The following is a 20,190-nucleotide window of genomic DNA, read 5'->3' on the forward strand; positions in this document are numbered from 1 at the left end:
TGATGCAAGTTATAACACTTTTATTTGATTTATTATTGAACTTGATGCAAGTTATAACACTTTTTTTGATTTATTATTGAACTTGATGCAAGTTATTTGATTTATTATTGAACTTGATGCAATTTATAACACTTTTTTTGATTTATTATTGAACTTGATGCAAGTTATTTGATTTATTATTGAACTTGATGAAAGTTATAACACTTTTTTTGATTTATTATTGAACGTGATGCAAGTTATAACACTTTTTGATTTATTATTGAACTTGATGCAAGTTATAACACTTTTTTGATTTATTATTTAACTTGATGCAAGTTATAACACTTTTTTTGATTTATTATTGAACTTGATGCAAGTTATAACACTTTTTTTGATTTATTATTGAACTTGATGCAAGTTATTTGATTTATTATTGAACTTGATGCAAGTTATAACACTTTTTTTGATTTATTATTGAACTTGATGCAAGTTATTTGATTTATTATTGAACTTGATGCAAGTTATAACACTTTTTTGGATTTATTATTGAACGTGATGCAAGTTATAACACTTTTTGATTTATTATTGAACTTGATGCAAGTTATAACACTTTTATTTGATTTATTATTGAACTTGATGCAAGTTATAACACTTTTTTGGATTTATTATTGAACGTGATGCAAGTTATAACACTTTTTTTGATTTATTATTGAACGTGATGCAAGTTATAACAGTTTTTTTGATTTATTATTGAACGTGATGCAAGTTATAACACTTTTTTTGATTTATTATTGAACTTGATGCAAGTTATAACACTTTTGTTTTATTTATTATTGAACTTGATGGAAGTTATTTTATTTATTATTGAACTTGGTGCAAGTTATATACCACAGCTGCACAGTTATTTTATTTATTATTGAACTTGATGTTATTTTATGTTATTGAGTTCGAATGTATACAACTTGATGTTCAATAAATTTGAAAATGTTAAAGCTTGGCATTAGCGCTCTGTTGGGGCGATGGGGGCAGGTGGGGCTTGAAAACTCCCCCTTGTCCAAAGTGGGGGATGACAAAAAAAAGTTTGTGAACCACTGACATAAGCAATTGCTGCGGCAATGTATCGCCTCCCAGTGGTCACTCGGTGAAACTGCACTAGTCTTCATCTTTAATAAATAAAAAAAGAGAGATGTTATAGAGCTTGTATATTTAATTATCTCATATTTATCTTCCAAAAAGCAACAATATCACATGCTTGAACATAAATTGTGTGTGTGCGACATATTTACTGACCAGAACCTCCTGAGAACGAGTGGAGGTTCTGCTCAGCTGACATAAAAGACCAGCTCTTGCTCCAAAATACATTTTTTTGTGGGCTCCGCCCTTTTTTCTTCTCGACAGCAGCGTTCCAGACGACGACATTGTGATGAGGAGCTGGTGTAGGTGTTCCAAATGTTCTGTTGAGCTTGGCTGAGGGTTTGGCCTCCAAATATACATTTTAATTAGCAAAATATTCAAAATGTCCAAACAACCCCTCAGCCTCGTGTCCACACGGAAGAAAAACAAAACCCCAAACGCAAGCCGACTAGGTCGATGTCAAGACACGCGTTACCATGGTGACAGGCCCGCCTCGGTCACTGAACTCAAGTCCGAACATCCATCCGTCTTCTTCCGCTTATCCGAGATGGGGTCGCGGGGGCAGCAGCCTAAGCCTAACCTCTCACCGGCCAAAAGCAGAATTTGCAAAAGAACGTCATGAATCTTCCCGATCGATCGCGTGGACGCCATGTGGCGTCCGTCACCATGACGACCGTGTGAGAGCGGAACTTTGGACTTTTTAAAAAATAGTTTTGAAGCATCACTGTCCCGCAGTCCTCCAACGCTAACGCGCCACACGCTAACAGCTAAACACTCCGCTGTGATTGGCTCCCACGCCCTGCCTGACCCCGCCCCTCAAGACGTAATAGCACTCTTCTTCTTTCCACTCCCATTAAGGTGAATTTCTTCCAACTTCCTCATCCTGCATCAACTTCCGCCTTCCGGTCGCCGCCCTCACACTTCCTGTTCTCTCTCTCCTTCTGACCTGATGCTTGATGAACTTCTATTATCCATCCATCCATCCATCTTCTTCCGCTTATCTGAGGTCGGGTCGCGGAGGCAGCAGCCTAAGCAGGGAAGCCCAGACTTCCCTCTACCCAGCCACTTCGTCCAGCTCTTCCCGTGGGACCCCGAGGCGTTCCCAGGCCAGCCGGGAGACATAGTCTTCCCAACGTGTCCTGGGTCTTCCCCGCGGCCTCCTACCGGTCGGACGTGCCCTAAACACCATCCTAGGGAGGCGTTCGGGTGGCATCCTGACCAGATGCCCGAACCACCTCATCTGGCTCCTCTCGATGTGGAGGAGCAGCGGCTTTACTTTGAGCTCCCCCCGGATGACAGAGCTTCTCACCTTATCTCTAAAGGGAGAGACCCGCCACCCGGCGGAGGAAACTCATTTCGGCCGCTTGTACCCGTGATCTTGTCCTTTCGGTCATAACCCAAAGCTCATGACCATAGCTGAGGATGGGAACGTACACTCTTAGAAATAAGGGTTCTAAAAGGGTTCTTCTACAAGGGCTGAGGTTCTAACTGGAACCATTTGCTTCTGAAAAACCCTAAAGGGTTTTTCAAGGGTTCTTGGTAACGCTAATGGTTCCAGTAAGAACCATTTTGATCCAGAGAACCCTTTAAAACCCCTTTTCTGAATAATTGGTTTTAAAAGGGTTCTCACTAACACTAAGGGTTCCAGTAAGAACTATTTTGATCCAGAGAACCGTTTTTGGAAGAAAGAGTTCTTCAGGGATTGTTGAAAGCATGGGTAAGATCATGTGTCACCAGGGACATACTTCCTGATAACATTTGCCAATAATGGTGCCTATCTTTAAATAAATGTTTTTCTCATTCAAATGTTTTGAATGTTTGTTCAATGTCAACATGATAAATGACCACAATATAATATGAACTAAACTGATCTGTAGAATATAATATGGTTCTTTATAGAACCCTCAGAAGACAAGACGGTTATCGGTGAAAACCTTTGAAAAGGGATGTTTTTAGAACCCCCTGTGTCAGGTCTAGATGAAACCCTTGAAACTTTCTGAAAGAGTTCTTTGTGGAACTCCCTGTGTGGGTTCTAGATGAAACCCTTGAAACATGAAAGGGTTCTTAGTGGAACTCCCTGCATGGGTTCTAGATGAAACCCTTGACAAACGAAAGGGTTCTTAGTGGAACTCCCTGTGTGGGTTCTAGATGAAAGTCTTGAAATACAAAATGGTTCTTAGTGGAACTCCCTGCGTGGGTTCTAGATGAAAGTCTTGAAATACAAAAGGGTTCTTAGTGGAACTCCCTGTGTGGGTTCTAGATGAAACCCTTGAAATACGAAAGGGTTCTTAGTGGAACTCCCTGTGTGGGTTCTAGATGAAACCCTTGAAACATGAAAGGGTTCTTAGTGGAACTCCCTGCATGGGTTCTAGATGAAACCCTCGACAAACGAAAGGGTTCTTAGTGGAACTCCCTGTGTGGGTTCTACCTACTCAGTGGCCTAGTGGTTAGAGTGTCCGTCCTGAGATCGGTAGGTTGGGAGTTCAAATCCCGGCCGAGTCATACCAAAGACTATAAAAATGGGACCCATTACCTCCCTGCTTGGCACTCAGCATCAAGGGTTGGAATTGGGGGTTAAATCACCAAAAAATGATTCCCGGGCGCAGCCACCGCTGCTGCCCACTGCTCCCCTCACCTCCCAGGGGGTGATCAAGGGTGATGGGTCAAATGCAGAGAATAATTTCGCCACACCTAGTGTGTGTGTGACAATCATTGGTACTTTAACTTTAACTTTAGATGAAACCCTTGAAATACGAAAGGGTTCTTAGTGGAACTCCCTGCGTGGGTTCTAGATGAAAGTCTTGAAATACAAAAGAGTTCTTAGTGGAACTCCCTGTGTGGGTTCTAGATTAAACCCTTGAAATACGAAAAGGGTTCTTAGTGGAACTCCCTGTGTGGGTTCTAGATGAAACCCTTGAAACATGAAAAGGTTCTTAGTGGAACTCCCTGCGTGGGTTCTTTGTAGAACCTCTCATGGGGGGTTCTGGGTGGAACCTTACACACAACAGTTCTAGGTAGAACCCTCCAAAAGGGTTCCAGGTGGAACCTTTATAAAAAGGTTCTACCTGGAGCCAAAAAAGGGTTCTCCTATGAGGACGAGCCGAAGAACCTTATATGGTTCTACTTAGCACTTTTATTTCTAAGAGTGTAGATCGACCGGTAAATTGAGAGCTTTGCCTTCCGGCTCAGCTCCTTCTTCACCACAACGGATCGATACAGCGTCCGCATTACTGAAGACGCCGCACCGATCCACTCTTCCCTCCACTCCCATTAAGGTGAATTTCTTCCAACTTCCTCATCATGCATCAACTTCCCGCCTTCCGGTCGCCGCCCTCACACTTCCTGTTCTCTCTCTCCTTCTGACCTGATGCTTGATGAACTTCTATTAGTCCTCATTAAAGTTTAATGCTCTTTTAACTAACGTTGTATTAACACCTAATTGACCATTAATTAAGTGTTATCAACCCGTATTAACGTTTATCTTTATTATCTTGTATTAAAACGTCTTCATTAACTTGCATTATGTCTCATTAAAGCTTTATTCGCTTTATAAATAAAGTCTCACGAGTTAAAATTGTTTTGTAAAAATGTCCTAATTGAATAAGATAATGAATGGTCACAAAACAATATTGTTATGATTACTACTATAAGGTCACTTTTTCACTTTTTAGATCTTTTTTACCCAAGCTTCATTGTTTTCCCCAACTTCATTTTGACTCACAAAAGGTGTCGTTGCCAGCGTCACCATGGAAACCAGTAGCCTGAATGACAAGACACAAAGACACGCCCACTCAGCACATGATTAATACGATCATTAGAATAAAATAACACTAGAAGGTAACGTCGCTAACAACCCCGCCCCCTTCCCGACCGCGTCAACCCCTCCCCCGCCCCCCCATCATGTAGCCCAGCCCTCGGTCAGCCTCACGCGTTTGACTGACGGGCTGTGGCGGTCCTCCTGGCCGGACGGCGGCCGCAGGAGGAAGTTGTCGGCGCCGCCGAGGTGGTCGTCGCGATCCTCGCCGGCGTCGTACGAGCTCCCGCAGCTGGACGCGCTGTTGGCGGGGGAGTGGCCCGCCATCGTGATCCCGCCTCCTAGTCTGGTACCCACCATGGCGGCGCCGCGGTCTCGGGGCGGGGACGCCGGTTCGGACTTGATGTGCAGGTTCTGGTGTACGGACAGGAAGTTGAGGTTGGAGTTGTGGCACAAGTTTCTAGAAGAAGGAAGGAGAGTCAGACAACATCCTGTCACCGAACCAGAACCCTCCCTCCCCCCGGCTCACCCCATGTGTCCCAGCGTGGAGTGCTGGAGGTTCTGGATCTGTTGCTGCTGCCAGTTGCTCACCGATCCCAGACCGGAAGATCCAAAGGCGGACAAGGAGGAAAGGTCTCCGCCCAGGGAGAAGTCTGCAGGGAGGAAGCAGGCCGCCGCTCAGTCGGGATTCTAAAGCAACGCCGGGCGGTAGTGATGGGTTGATGAGGCGTCATGAAGCGTTTCGACACATTGCAAAACTGTATTGATACTGTGTCACTAAATACTGACATCTGCTGGACATTAAAAATCCCTACAGGCAACCTATGGACCGACTCAACTGACACTGATTTTATGCCCTCGTACAGGGGTCACCAACCTTTTTGAAACCAAAAACTACCGTATTTTCCGCACTATTAGCCGCACCTAAAAACCACAAATTTACTCAAAAGCTGACAGTGCGGCTTATAACCCGGTGCGCTTTATATATGGATTAATATTAAGATTCATTTTCATAAAGTTTCGGTCTCGCAACTACGGTAAACAGCCGCCATCTTTTTTCCCCGTAGAAGAGGAAGTACTTCTTCTTCTACGCAAGCAACCGCCAAGGTAAGCACCCGCCCCCATAGAACAGGAAGCGCTTCTTCTTCTACTGTAAGCAACCACCCGCCCGCGTAGAAGAAGAAGAAGCGCGCGGATATTACGTTTCATTTCCTTTGTGTGTTTACATCTGTAAAGACCACAAAATGGCTCCTACTAAGCGACAGGTTTCCGGTTCATGAAAAGACGCAATCTCTCCATCCGCACACGGACTACTATTTCACAGCAACTGCCTAAAGACTTTCAAGAAAAGCTGGCTACTTTCCGTGCATATTGTAAAAACAAGATAGCTGAAAAAAAGATCCGGCCAGAGAACATTATCAACATGGACGAGGTTCCACTGACTTTTGATATTCCTGTGAACCGCACTGTGGATACAACGGGAGCACGTACAGTGAATATTCGCACCACAGGGAATGAGAAGTCATCCTTCACTGTGGTTCTAGCTTGCCATGCTAATGGCCAGAAACTTCCACCCATGGTGATATTCAAAAGGAAGACCTTGCCAAAAGAGACCTTTCCAGCCGGCGTCATCATAAAAGCTAACTCGAAGGGATGGATGAAGAAAAGATGAGCGAGTGGTTAAGGTAAGTTTAAGTTTACGCGAAGAGGCCGGGTGGCTTTTTTCACGCAGCTCCGTCCATGTTGATATACGACTCCATGCGCGCCCACATCACGCTGGTTTTTAATATATTATTAAAGTTTGACTGACCTATCTGACTGTTTTTTTGACATTCCTTTAGCGCAGTTAGATGCGGCTTATAACACGGGGCGGCTTATAGGTGGACAAAGTTTTGAAATATGCCGTTCATTGAAGGCGCGGCTTATAACCCAGGGCGCCTTATGGTGCGGAAAATACGGTACTTCTTGGGTACTGATTAATGCGAAGGGCTACCAGTTTGATACACACTTAAATAAATAAATATATTGTCATTTGTAAGTTACACGTAAGTGTGATTTAAACAAGAATAGCTAAATAAATACATTTATATATATAAAAAAATGGGTATTTCTGTCTGTCATTCCGTCGTACATTTTTTTTTCCTTTTACGGAAGGTTTTTTGTAGAGACTAAATGATGAAAAAAACACTTAATTGAACGGTTTAAAAGAGGAGAAAACACGAAAAAAATTAAAATAAAATTTTGAAACATAGTTAATCTTCAATTTCGACTCTTTAAAATTCAAAATTCAACCGACAAAAAGAAGAGAAAAACTAGCTAATTTGAATCTTTTTGAAAAAATTGAAAAAAAGAATTTATGGAACATCATTAGTAATTTTTCCTGATTAAGATACATTTTAGAATTTTGATGACATGTTTTAAATTGGTTAAAATCCAATCTGCACTTTGTTAGAATATTTAACAAATTGGACCAAGCTATATTTCTAACAAAGACAAATCAGTATTTCTTCTAGATTTTCCAGAACAAAATTTTTAAAAGAAATTCAAAATACTTTGAAATAAGATTTAAATTTGATTCTACAGATTTTCTAGATTTGCCAGAATAATTGTTTTGAATTTTAATCATAGTAAGTTTGAAGAAATATTTCACAAATATTCTTCGTCGAAAAACCAGAAGCTAAAATATTTATTATTCTTTACAATAATAATAAAACATTTTTTTACTTGAACATTGATTTAAATTGTCAGGAAAGAAGAGGAAGAAATTTAAAAGGTAAAAAGGTATATTTGTTTAAAAATCCTAAAATCATTTTTAAGGTTGTATTTTTTCTCTAAAATTGTATTTCTAAAAGTAATAAGAAGCAAAGTAAAAAAATAAATGAATTTATTTAAACAAGTGAAGACCCATCCATCCATCCATTTTCTACCGCTTATTCCAAGTGAAGACCAAGTCTTTAAAATATTTTCTTGGATTTTCAAATTCTATTTGAGTTTGGTCTCTTTTAGAATTAAAAATGTCGAGCAAAGCGAGACCAGCTTGCTAGTAAATAAATACAATTTAAAAAATAGAGGCAGCTCACTGGTAAGTGCTGCTCTTTGAGCTATTTTTAGAACAGGCCAGCGGGCTACTCAACTGACACTGATTTTATGACCTAGTACAGTGGTTCTCAAATGGGGGTATGCGAACCCCTGGGGGTACTTGAAGGTATGCCAAGGGGTACGTGTGATTTTTTTTAAATATTCTAAAAATAGCAAAAATTCAAAAATCCTTTATAAATACACAGGTAAAAGCCAGTAAATTAGAATATTTTGAAAAACTTGATTTATTTCAGTAATTGCATTCAAAAGGTGTAACTTGTACATTATATTTATTCATTGCACACAGACTGATGCATTCAAATGTTTATTTCATTTAATTTTGATGATTTGAAGTGGCAACAAATGAAAATCCAAAATTCCGTGTGTCACAAAATTAGAATATTACTTAAGGCTAATACAAAAAAGGGATTTTTAGAAATGTTGGCCAACTGAAAAGTATGAAAATGAAAAATATGAGCATGTACAATACTCAATACTTGGTTGGAGCTCCTTTTGCCTCAATTACTGCGTTAATGCGGCGTGGCATGGAGTCGATGAGTTTCTGGCACTGCTCAGGTGTTATGAGAGCCCAGGTTGCTCTGATAGTGGCCTTCAACTCTTCTGCGTTTTTGGGTCTGGCATTCTGCATCTTCCTTTTCACAATACCCCACAGATTTTCTATGGGGCTAAGGTCAGGGGAGTTGGCGGGCCAATTTAGAACAGAAATACCATGGTCCGTAAACCAGGCACGGGTAGATTTTGCGCTCTGTGCAGGCGCCAAGTCCTGTTGGAACTTGAAATCTCCATCTCCATAGAGCAGGTCAGCAGCAGGAAGCATGAAGTGCTCTAAAACTTGCTGGTAGACGGCTGCGTTGACCCTGGATCTCAGGAAACAGAGTGGACCGACACCAGCAGATGACATGGCACCCCAAACCATCACTGATGGTGGAAACTTTACACTAGACTTCAGGCAACGTGGATCCTGTGCCTCTCCTGTCTTCCTCCAGACTCTGGGACCTCGATTTCCAAAGGAAATGCAAAATTTGCATGGTTGGGTGATGGTTTGGGGTGCCATGTCATCTGCTGGTGTCGGTCCACTCTGTTTCCTGAGATCCAGGGTCAACGCAGCCGTCTACCAGCAAGTTTTAGAGCACTTCATGCTGCTGACCTGCTCTATGGAGATGGAGATTTCAAGTTCCAACAGGACTTGGCGCCTGCACACAGCGCAAAATCTACCCGTGCCTGGTTTACGGACCATGGTATTTCTGTTCTAAATTGGCCCGCCAACTCCCCTGACCTTAGCCCCATAGAAAATCTGTGGGGTATTGTGAAAAGGAAGATGCAGAATGCCAGACCCAAAAACGCAGAAGAGTTGAAGGCCACTATCAGAGCAACCTGGGCTCTCATAACACCTGAGCAGTGCCAGAAACTCATCGACTCCATGCCACGCCGCATTAACGCAGTAATTGAGGCAAAAGGAGCTCCAACCAAGTATTGAGTATTGTACATGCTCATATTTTTCATTTTCATACTTTTCAGTTGGCCAACATTTCTAAAAATCCCTTTTTTGTATTAGCCTTAAGTAATATTCTAATTTTGTGACACACGGAATTTTGGATTTTCATTTGTTGCCACTTCAAATCATCAAAATTAAATGAAATAAACATTTGAATGCATCAGTCTGTGTGCAATGAATAAATATAATGTACAAGTTACACCTTTTGAATGCAATTACTGAAATAAATCAAGTTTTTCCAAAATATTCCAATTTACTGGCTTTTACCTGTATTTATTGAATAATACTTCAACAAAATATGAATGTAAGTTCATAAACTCAGTGAAGCACAAGCTCAGGTTTGTCACTAAAATGTCTGTCAAAAAGAAGTGTGAAAAGAAATGCAACAATGCAATATTCAGTGTTGACAGCTAGATTTTTTTGTGGACATGTTCCATAAATATTGATGTTAAAGATTTTTTTTTTTGTGTGTGTGAAGAAATGTTTAGAATTAAGTTGATGAATCCAGATGGATCTCTAATACAATCCCCAAAGAGGGCACTTTAAGTTGATGATTACTTCTATGTGTAGAAATCTTTATTTATAATTGAATCACTTGTTTATTTTTCAACAAGTTTTTAGTTATTTGTATATCTTTTTTTCCAAATAGTTGAAGAAAGACCACTACAAATGAGCAATATTTTGCACTGTTATACAATTTAATACATCATAAACTGATGACATAGTGATGTATTTTACTTCTTTGTCTTTTTTTTTCAACCAAAAATGCTTTGCTCTGTTTAGGGGGTACTTGAATTTAAAAAAAAAAAAATCACAGGGGGTACATTGCTGAAAAAAGGTTGAGAACCACTGACCTAGTACACTCTTAGAAATAAAAGTGCTAAGTAGAACCATATATGGGTCTTCGGCTCGTCCTCATAGGAGAACCCTTTTTGGCACCAGGTAGAACCTTTTTATAAAGGTTCCACCTGGAACCCTTTTGGAGGGTTCTACCTAGAACTGTGTGTGTAAGGTTCCACCCAGAACCCTCCATGAGAGGCTCTACAAAGAACCCACGCAGGGAGTTCCACTAAGAACCCTTTCGTATTTCAAGGGTTTCATCTAGAACCCACACAGGGAGTTCCTCTAAGAACCCTTTTGTATTTCAAGACTTTCATCTAGAACCCACGCAGGGAGTTCCACTAAGAACCCTTTCGTATTTCAAGGGTTTCATCTAGAACCCACACAGGGAGTTCCACTAAGAACCCTTTTGTATTTCAAGACTTTCATCTAGAACCCACGCAGGGAGTTCCACTAAGAACCCTTTCGTATTTCAAGGGTTTCATCTAGAACCCACACAGGAAGTTCCACTAAGAACCCTTTCGTTTGTCAAGGGTTTCATCTAGAACCCACGCAGAGAGTTCCACTAAGAACCCTTTCGTATTTCAAGGGTTTCATCTAGAACCCACACAGGAAGTTCCACTAAGAACCCTTTCGTTTGTCAAGGGTTTCATCTAGAACCCATGCAGGTAGTTCCACTAAGAACCCTTTCGTATTTCAAGGGTTTCATCTAGAACCCACACAGGAAGTTCCACTAAGAACCCTTTCGTTTGTCAAGGGTTTCATCTAGAACCCATGCAGGTAGTTCCACTAAGAACCCTTTCGTATTTCAAGGGTTTCATCTAGAACCCACACAGCAAGTTCCACTAAGAACCCTTTCGTTTGTCAAGGGTTTCATCTAGAACCCACGCAGGGAGTTCCACTAAGAACCCTTTCGTATTTCAAGGGTTTCATCTAGAACCCACACAGGAAGTTCCACTAAGAACCCTTTCGTTTGTCAAGGGTTTCATCTAGAACCCATGCAGGGAGTTCCACTAAGAACCCTTTCATGTCTCAAGGGTTTCATCTAGAACTCACACAGGGAGTTCCACAAAGAACTCTTTCATGTTTCAAGGGTTTCATCTAGAACCCACACAGGGAGTTCCTCTAAGAACCCTTTTGTATTTCAAGACTTTCATCTAGAACGCACGCAGGGAGTTCCACTAAGAACCCTTTCGTATTTCAAGGGTTTCATCTAGAACCCACACAGGGAGTTCCTCTAAGAACCCTTTTGTATTTCAAGACTTTCATCTAGAACCCACGCAGGTAGTTCCACTAAGTACCCTTTCGTATTTCAAGGGTTTCATCTAGAACCCACACAGGGAGTTCCACTAAGAACCCTTTTGTATTTCAAGACTTTCATCTAGAACCCACGCAGGGAGTTCCACTAAGAACCCTTTCGTATTTCAAGGGTTTCATCTAGAACTCACACAGGAAGTTCCACTAAGAACCCTTTCGTTTGTCAAGGGTTTCATCTAGAACCCACGCAGGGAGTTCCACTAAGAACCCTTTCGTATTTCAAGGGTTTCATCTAGAACTCACACAGGGAGTTCCACTAAGAACCCTTTCGTATTTCAAGGGTTTCATCTAGAACCCACACAGGGAGTTCCACTAAGAACCCTTTTGTATTTCAAGACTTTCATCTAGAACCCACGCAGGGAGTTCCACTAAGAACCCTTTCGTATTTCAAGGGTTTCATCTAGAACCCACACAGGAAGTTCCACTAAGAACCCTTTCGTTTGTCAAGGGTTTCATCTAGAACCCATGCAGGTAGTTCCACTAAGAACCCTTTCGTATTTCAAGGGTTTCATCTAGAACCCACACAGGAAGTTCCACTAAGAACCCTTTCATTTGTCAAGGGTTTCATCTAGAACCCATGCAGGGAGTTCCACTAAGAACCCTTTCATGTCTCAAGGGTTTCATCTAGAACTCACACAGGGAGTTCCACAAAGAACTCTTTCATGTTTCAAGGGTTTCATCTAGACCTGACACAGGGGGTTCTAAAAACAACCCTTTTCAAAGGTTTTCACCGATAACCGTCTTGTCTTCTGAGGGTTCTATAAAGAACCATATTGTATTCTACAGATCAGTTTAGTTCATATTATATTGTGGTCATTTATCATGTTGACATTGAACAAACATTCAAAACATTTGAATGAGAAAAACATTTATTTAAAGATAGGCACCATTATTGGCAAATGTTATCAGGAAGTATGTCCCTGGTGACACAGGATCTTACCCATGCTTTCAACAATCCCTGAAGAACTCTTTCTTCCAAAAACGGTTCTCTGGATCAAAATAGTTCTTACTGGAACCCTTAGTGTTAGTGAGAACCCTTTTAAAACCAATTATTCAGAAAAGGGGTTTTAAAGGGTTCTCTGGATCAAAATGGTTCTTACTGGAACCATTAGCGTTACCAAGAACCCTTGAAAAACCCTTTCTTCGGGAAAGGGTTTTTCAGAAGCAAATGGTTCCAGTTAGAACCTCAGCCCTTGTAGAAGAACCCTTTTAGAACCCTTATTTCTAAGAGTGTATATACAATAATATAAACCAAGTCATTGTATTTCATTTAGGATTATTTCATAACTTCATTTAAATAAAAATATATTTTTTTGTCTTTTTTAGATACAGTCAATAAATAATGTGAACATGTATCATAACATGGAAATCTAAGAGAACGTGTTGTGAATGAGGATGCTTGTGGACCTGGAAATTATTAGGGCCCGCAATGGCCCATTGCAAAAGGACTCCCGAAGGGAGTCCTTATGCAATGGGACATAAGGACCTATTGTATTTGTAAGGTTTTATTATTCTTTATTCTTCCGCCGCCACAACAAACTGTAATTTGACCCACTTAACATGCTTCAAAACTCACCATATTTGACCCACACATCAGGACCTGCGAAAATTACCTTTTTTTTAAAAAACCGAACCCCAAAACTCAAAATTGCGCTCTAGCGCCCCCTAGGAAAAAAAAATAGACTGCCTATATCTCCCACTAGGAAGATCGGAGAGACATGAAACAAAAACCTGTATGTAGGTGTGACTTAGACCTAGTTTTCATAATTGTATATCATCGGGCAGAAATCAACAGGAAGTTGGCAATTCCCCCTTCAAGACAAAAAAGTACTAAAAACAGTCACTTTTGCCTCTTTGAGCTGTAATTTGACCCCCTTAACACGCTTCAAAACTCACCGAATTGAATACACACATCAGGACTGGCTAAAAATTGCGATCTAATAAAAAAACCTAACCCCAAAACTCAAAATTGCGCTCTAGCGCCCCCTAGGAAAAAAAAATAGACTGCCTATATCTCCCACTAGGAAGATCGGAGAGACATGAAACAAAAACCTGTATGTAGGTGTGACTTAGACCTAGTTTTCATAATTGTATATCATCGGGCAGAAATCAACAGGAAGTTGGCAATTCCCCCTTCAAGACAAAAAAGTACTAAAAACAGTCACTTTTGCCTCTTTGAGCTGTAATTTGACCCCCTTAACACGCTTCAAAACTCACCGAATTGAACACACACATCAGGACTGGCTAAAAATTGCGATCTAATAAAAAAACCTAACCCCAAATTTAAAAATTGCGCTCTACAGCAATTTTTTAATAAAACTGAGAAAAAAACTGCTCCTCGGAAGAAAAACATTACAAAACTGCCTGTAACTCCCACTGGGAAGGTCGGAGAGATATGAAACAAAAACCTCTCCGTAGGTCTCACTTAGACCTACATTTCATAAATTGACAACCCCCAGCAAAAAATCAACAGGAAATTTGCTATTCCCCCTTCAACACAACATTTTTGTTAAAACCGGTCACCTTTCTTCAAACATTATCTCCTCTGAGCGCGTTTGTTGTTTCGGCTTCAAACTAACACAGGAGAGATATTTAACTCTTTTGATTAAAAGTTATCGAAAGGGTTGTGATACCTGCTCCGGTTTTGATTTTATGACCCTTCAAAGACCCGCTGCGCTGCTGTTTTTTTAAGATGGCTGCTTAAAAGCAGGAAGCACCAACGTGCCCACACAATGCAGACAAGGTAGGTACACTAGACAAAAGTCTTGGGACACTTCAGACTAAAAGTAGACAAAAGTATTGGGACACTTAGGACTAGCACCTGCCAAATACGCGGGCCCGACCAACGCTGCTTGCAGCTTTAATTATTTATTGTTTTTTTACACATTTTTATTTAAAAAAAAACAGTTTTTCCAACGTATTCAATTTTAGACGCTTTCTCTTCTTAGTTATTATTTCTCCGGCTGTAGAAAAGAGCCGCTCACAGGGCACAGAGGAGGCGTCAGTGCGACACAGTTGGCGTATCGGTCACGTGACCGAAACAGCTCATGATCGGTCACGTGACTTTCTAAAACCGACACAGGGTTTCGCTCTACGAGCTCGACGCATGCGCCGATGCATCGGTGTTGCCGGACCCATCACTACCGGGCGGCCTTAAGCCGACTCACCTGTGCCGTAAGAGGACAGCGAGGACGGGTACCCGCCCATCCCCCCGCCGGGCAGAGACTGGGCCGCCACGGACACGGCCGGGCTCGTCAGCGTCTGCGCCGTCTGAGAGTGATTGATCCTCTGGTTCTGTAGGAGGGGAAAGAACTTGTTATAGAACCGCGTCGGCGTTCTTCTCATTGGTCAACTTCAACACACTGCTGCCCTTTTGTGTTGAGAGTGGGCAAGGGCAAAAGCAAGCGGTTACCATGACAACCATCAATAGTGAAGTATATTTATATAGCACTTTTCTCTAGTGACTCAAAGCGCTTTTACATAGTGAAAGCCAATATCTAAGTGACATTTAAAGCAGTGTGGGTGAAGTGTCTTGCCCAAGGACACAACGGCAGTGACTAGGATGGCGGAAGCGGGGATCGAACCTGGAACCCTCAAGTTGCTGCTCTACCAACCGAGCTATACAAGGTGTCCAAAAATAACAATAAAATACTTTAATTATTTAACCTAACATATAAAAGTTTAATAAATACAGATCTTCTCGGCTTCTTATTAGGTGTGTCAAAAAAAAAAGCAATTTTTCTTATTCAAATTCTTATTTGTATTGATTCTTAATCTATTAAAATAAATTGAAAAAATAGATTTTTATTTTATTTTTATTTTCTTTAATCCACTCAGGCAGCTCATGTGCCGCATGGAGAAAAATCACGGGCCGGACTGTTAAAATCATGGCATTAAAACTGAAAAATAAAGGCAACTTCCTCTAACTTTGGCCAAAAATAGAAAAAAACACATTCTGAAAATAATAATAATAATAGATTTTATTTGTAAAAAGCACTTTACATTGAGCAAACAACCTCAAAGTGCTACAAATAATAATAATAATAATAATAATAATAATAATAATAATAATAATAATAATAGATTTTATTTGTAAAAAGCACTTTACATTGAGCAAACAACCTCAAAGTGCTACAAATAATAATAATAATAATAATAATAATAATAGATTTTATTTGTAAAAAGCACTTTACATTGAGCAAACAACCTCAAAGTGCTACAGTGTATAAAAAAAAATTAAAAAATAAAAAATAAAAAACTACAACAGCCAAATAGCTAAAACTAGTATGCATATATCTAAAAAAAAAGGCTTTTTTTAAAAAGAAGGGCTTTTAAGCCTCCTTTAAAAGCATCCACAGTCTGTGGTGCCCTCAGGTGGTCAGGGAGAGCGTTCCACAGACTGGGAGCGGCGGCGCAGAAAGTAAAATATTACAATATAAATATTTAAAAAAATTATAATAATTGATTTTATTTGTAAAAAGCACTTTACATTGAGCAAACAACCTCAAAGTGCTACAGTGTATAACAAAAAAACTAAAAAATAAAAAGATAATAAAAAAAAATAAAAAAATAAAAACGAGAACAGCCAAATAGCTAAAACTAGTATGCATATATCTAAAAAAAAAAAAGGCTTTTTTAAAAAGAAGGGCTTTTAAGCCTCCTTTAAAAGCATCCACAGTCTGTGGTGCCCTCAGGTGGTCAGGGAGAGCGTTCCACAGACTTGGGAGCGGTGGCGCAGAAAGTAAAATATTACAATATAAATATAAAAAAAAATAATAATAATAGATTTTATTTGTAAAAAGCACTTTACATTGAGCAAACAACCTCAAAGTGCTACAGTGTATAAAAAAACAACTAAAAAATAAAAAGATAATAAAAAATAAAAATAAATAAAAACGAGAACAGCCAAATAGCTAAAGCTAGTATGCATATATCTAAAAAAAAAAGGCTTTTTTAAAAGGAAGGGCTTTTAAGCCTCCTTTAAAAGCATCCACAGTCTGTGGTGCCCTCAGGTGGTCAGGGAGAGCGTTCCACAGACTTGGGAGCGGCGGCGCAGAAAGTAAAATATTACAATATAAATATAAAAAAAAAAAATAATAATAGATTTTATTTGTAAAAAGCACTTTACATTGAGCAAACAACCTCAAAGTGCTACAGTGTATTAAAAAAATAAAAAAAAATAAAAAGATAATAAAAAAATAAAAAAAATAAAAACGAGAACAGCCAAATAGCTAAAACTAGTATGCATATATCTAAATAAAGAGGCTTTTTTAAAAAGAAGGGCTTTTAAGCCTCCTTTAAAAGCATCCACAGTCTGTGGTGCCCTCAGGTGGTCAGGGAGAGCGTTCCACAGACTTGGGAGCGGCGGCGCAGAAAGTAAAATATTACAATATAAATATAGAAAAAAATAGCGGCAGCAGTAAAGTTTAGATCCATGAAGGAAAGAAGAAAGTGAATGAATGTTTATAACTGAATACATTTACATAATTCATTAAAAAAAAAAAATGTATTATTTTTTTTTAATGAATTAAGTAACGTTTATGACAACCTTTTTCCAAAACAATATAGAATGTGAGATATAACAGGATAATACATACATTTATCATTTGTTTTCAAAACACTTACAAAAAAAGTGGGACCCCAGAAATTTACTGTGGGACCCCATTTTTATGACTTAGAAAATTCCTAGCACCAACCCTGATGGAGTATTGGTGCGTGTGCAAAACAGCAGCAGGCGGCTGTGGCCTGTGGGCCGGTTCTAATATTAATCAAATATCATCCCGGGGGCCAAAATTCATTCACATTACTTGTATTTGACTTTAATAAATGATTAAAGTAGAATTTAATTTTTTTTTTAAACAGTTTTCTTTCAGGTAATATAGAAATGTATCACAGCTGTTATCTATTTCATGGAGGAATGTAGTTCACATTGGCACTCAATGTTGTCAAAAAGTATTGATTTGAATCTAGTTTTTGATTTGAGAATGGATTCTGACTCAAATCGTTACCTCCAAGAATCCAATCAAATCGTACGATGCTCAAAGAGTCAAGCCTTACTACTCATAGTTTTCATTTTTATCACTTATCTTCCAAACAATAATTCCATGTATCATTCTTTATTTGATTTATATGTCATTCAAGTCAAGATTTGACATCCTGTCCTCTTTGTATGTGTTGACATGAACTAACCAGCCAATCAGCGCCAGGAAGAAAGAGTAGGTCTCACCAGCCATAGAAATGTTTGTGAACTACTCAGTGGGCTAGTGGTTAGAGTGTCCGCCCTGAGATGGGTAGGTTGTGAGTTCAAACCCCGGCCGAGTCATACCAAAGACTATAAAAATGGGACCCATTACCTCCCTGCTTGGCACTCAGCATCAAGGGTTGGAATTGGGGGTTAAATCACCAAAAATAATTCTCGGGCGCGGCCACCGCTGCTGCTCACTGCTCCGATCAAGGGTGATGGGTCAAATGCAGAGAATAATTTCGCCACACCTAGTGTGTGTGTGACAATCATTGCTACTTTAACTTAACTTTAACTTTTTTAAACACTATTATGCTCCAAGCTACATTTCTTCTACATAAATGTCGATTACTGAAAGTAAAATCTAACTTTTGCTAATTGGCTTAATGGTTTTAAATGATCAATTAAATCATGGAAAATAATTAAAAGTACAAAAGCCATTACATTGAAAATTTTATTGAACATTTTTAAAATGAATTAAATTAGCCCTTTTTTTTGTCTTTTTGAATTTTGTATTTTATCATATTCATTATTATTATTATTAGAGATGTTAGCCGATAAACGCATCAGCTTTTTATATTATCGGTATCGTTTTTTTTTGTTTTTTGTTTTTTTTGGGTTTTTTTTTAATTAAATCAACATAAAAAACACAAGATACTCTTACAATTAGTGCACCAACCCAAAAAACCTCCTCCCCCATTCACACTCATTCACTCAAAAGGGTTGTTTCTTTCTGTTATTAATATTCTGGTTCCTACATTATATATTAACATATATCAATACAGTCTGTAGGGATTAGAGATGCGCGGATAGGCAATTATTTCATCCGCAACCGCATCAGAAAGTCGTCAACCATCCGCCATCCACCCGATGTAACATTTGATCAGAACCGCACCCGCCCGCACCCGCCCGTTGTTATATATCTAATATAGACGATGCAAGGCATTAGTGAGGTTATAAAGCTTTTGCCTGTTAAAGAAAGGAGACTGATCCAATGCAGCACAGACATTCGCGTGCCACGCTGTCACGACCCAGACGCACACCAGTGCGCAATCATATGGGAGCCGCGCTGAGCGCACCTCCAAGCGCGTCTCGCTGCCGGAGACGGCCGGGTATGGGCCCGACGCTCCAGCGCCATCCATTTTCAGGGCTAGTTGATTCGGCAGGTGGGTTGTTACACACTCCTTAGCGGGTTCCGACTTCCATGGCCACCGTCCTGCTGTCTATATCAACCAGGGTGAGCCCCACCCCTTTCATGAGCGCACTGCGCGCGGAGTGACCCCTGTTACGCGCCCCCGGCAACAGGGGTGGCGGGCAGGCAAGCTGCGCGGGCGGAGCGCGCGGAGTGACCCCTGTTACGAGCCCCCGGCCACGGGGGTGGCAGGCAGGTAAGCTGCTTACCTGCTGCGCGTGACGCCGGCCGCGGCGAAGGCGGACGAGGCGGGGTGTCGGTGCGGTGGGCGCGGTGGTGACCCTGGACGTGCGTCGGGCCCTTCTCGCGGATCGCCTCAGCTACGGCTCCCGGTGGGGCCCTCGGATGTGTTAATGTCCTTGCGTGTTACCTTAGATTGGTAGACAACGCAAGGACATTAACACATTCGACACATATGTAGGATTAACCGAGGGAGAATTCAAAACCAGATGGAACAATCACAAGGCTTCTTTCAGGAACCAAAACCTGCGGAATACCACAGAACTCAGCAAACACATTTGGGACCTCAAAGACAATAATGTCGAATATTCAATAACATGGCAAATTCTTGCATCCAGCACACCTTACAATAGTGGTAATAAAAGATGCAACCTATGCTTGAAAGAGAAACTGTTTATTATTTACCGTCCAGACCTGTCATCCCTCAACAAGCGCAGCGAAATTGTAACAGCATGCCGCCACAGACGGAAACACCTCCTAGGTAACACATGAGCCAATCACCACGCCCCTGCGCCAGCCTGCACCCACCCACTCTGTGCCCTATATAAACCATGGTATGTGAATGCTCCCATTAAAATCTCCTGATGATTGAGGGAACCCCTCATGAAACAGGCCTGTAGAGATGAAATAGTCTTGTGATTTTTTTTCCCCACATACATATATGTATATATATATATATATGTATATGTATGAAATACTTGACTTGGTGAATTCTAGCTGTCAATATACTCCTCCCCTCTTAACCACGCCCTCAACCACGCCCTACCCCACCCCCGACCACGCCCCCACCCCCCACCTCCCGAAATCGGAGGTCTCAAGGTTGGCAAGTGTGAATATGTTGAAAGTGCCTTGACTTTTATGTACATTGTGGATATGTTTGTTGTTCAATAAAAATAAAA

At 40.4% G+C, this 20,190-nt stretch overlaps 1 protein-coding gene across 4 annotated transcripts in view; it reads right to left on the reverse strand.

Moving 5' to 3' along the window:
• Positions 1-3,310: 3,310 nt before the first annotated feature.
• Positions 3,311-20,190, reverse strand: part of LOC133574873 (myocyte-specific enhancer factor 2C-like) — a 66,655-nt gene continuing 49,775 nt past the window's right edge. For 2 of the 4 annotated variants that reach the window (XM_061927205.2, XM_061927203.2), the window contains 3 exons: positions 14,786-14,912; positions 5,397-5,520; positions 3,311-5,327 (listed from right to left, as the gene is read on the reverse strand). In XM_061927205.2, the coding sequence (XP_061783189.1) occupies positions 5,012-5,327; positions 5,397-5,520; positions 14,786-14,912 (567 nt within the window). In that variant the 3' untranslated portion in view covers positions 3,311-5,011. The remainder of the gene's footprint in view (positions 5,328-5,396; positions 5,521-14,785; positions 14,913-20,190) is intronic. The other 2 variants (XM_061927202.2, XM_061927204.2) reach the window with 2 other exon arrangements.

The sequence above is a fragment of the Nerophis lumbriciformis genome, linkage group LG32 (assembly GCF_033978685.3).
Source record: "Nerophis lumbriciformis linkage group LG32, RoL_Nlum_v2.1, whole genome shotgun sequence".
Taxonomy (NCBI): Eukaryota; Metazoa; Chordata; class Actinopteri; order Syngnathiformes; family Syngnathidae; genus Nerophis; species Nerophis lumbriciformis.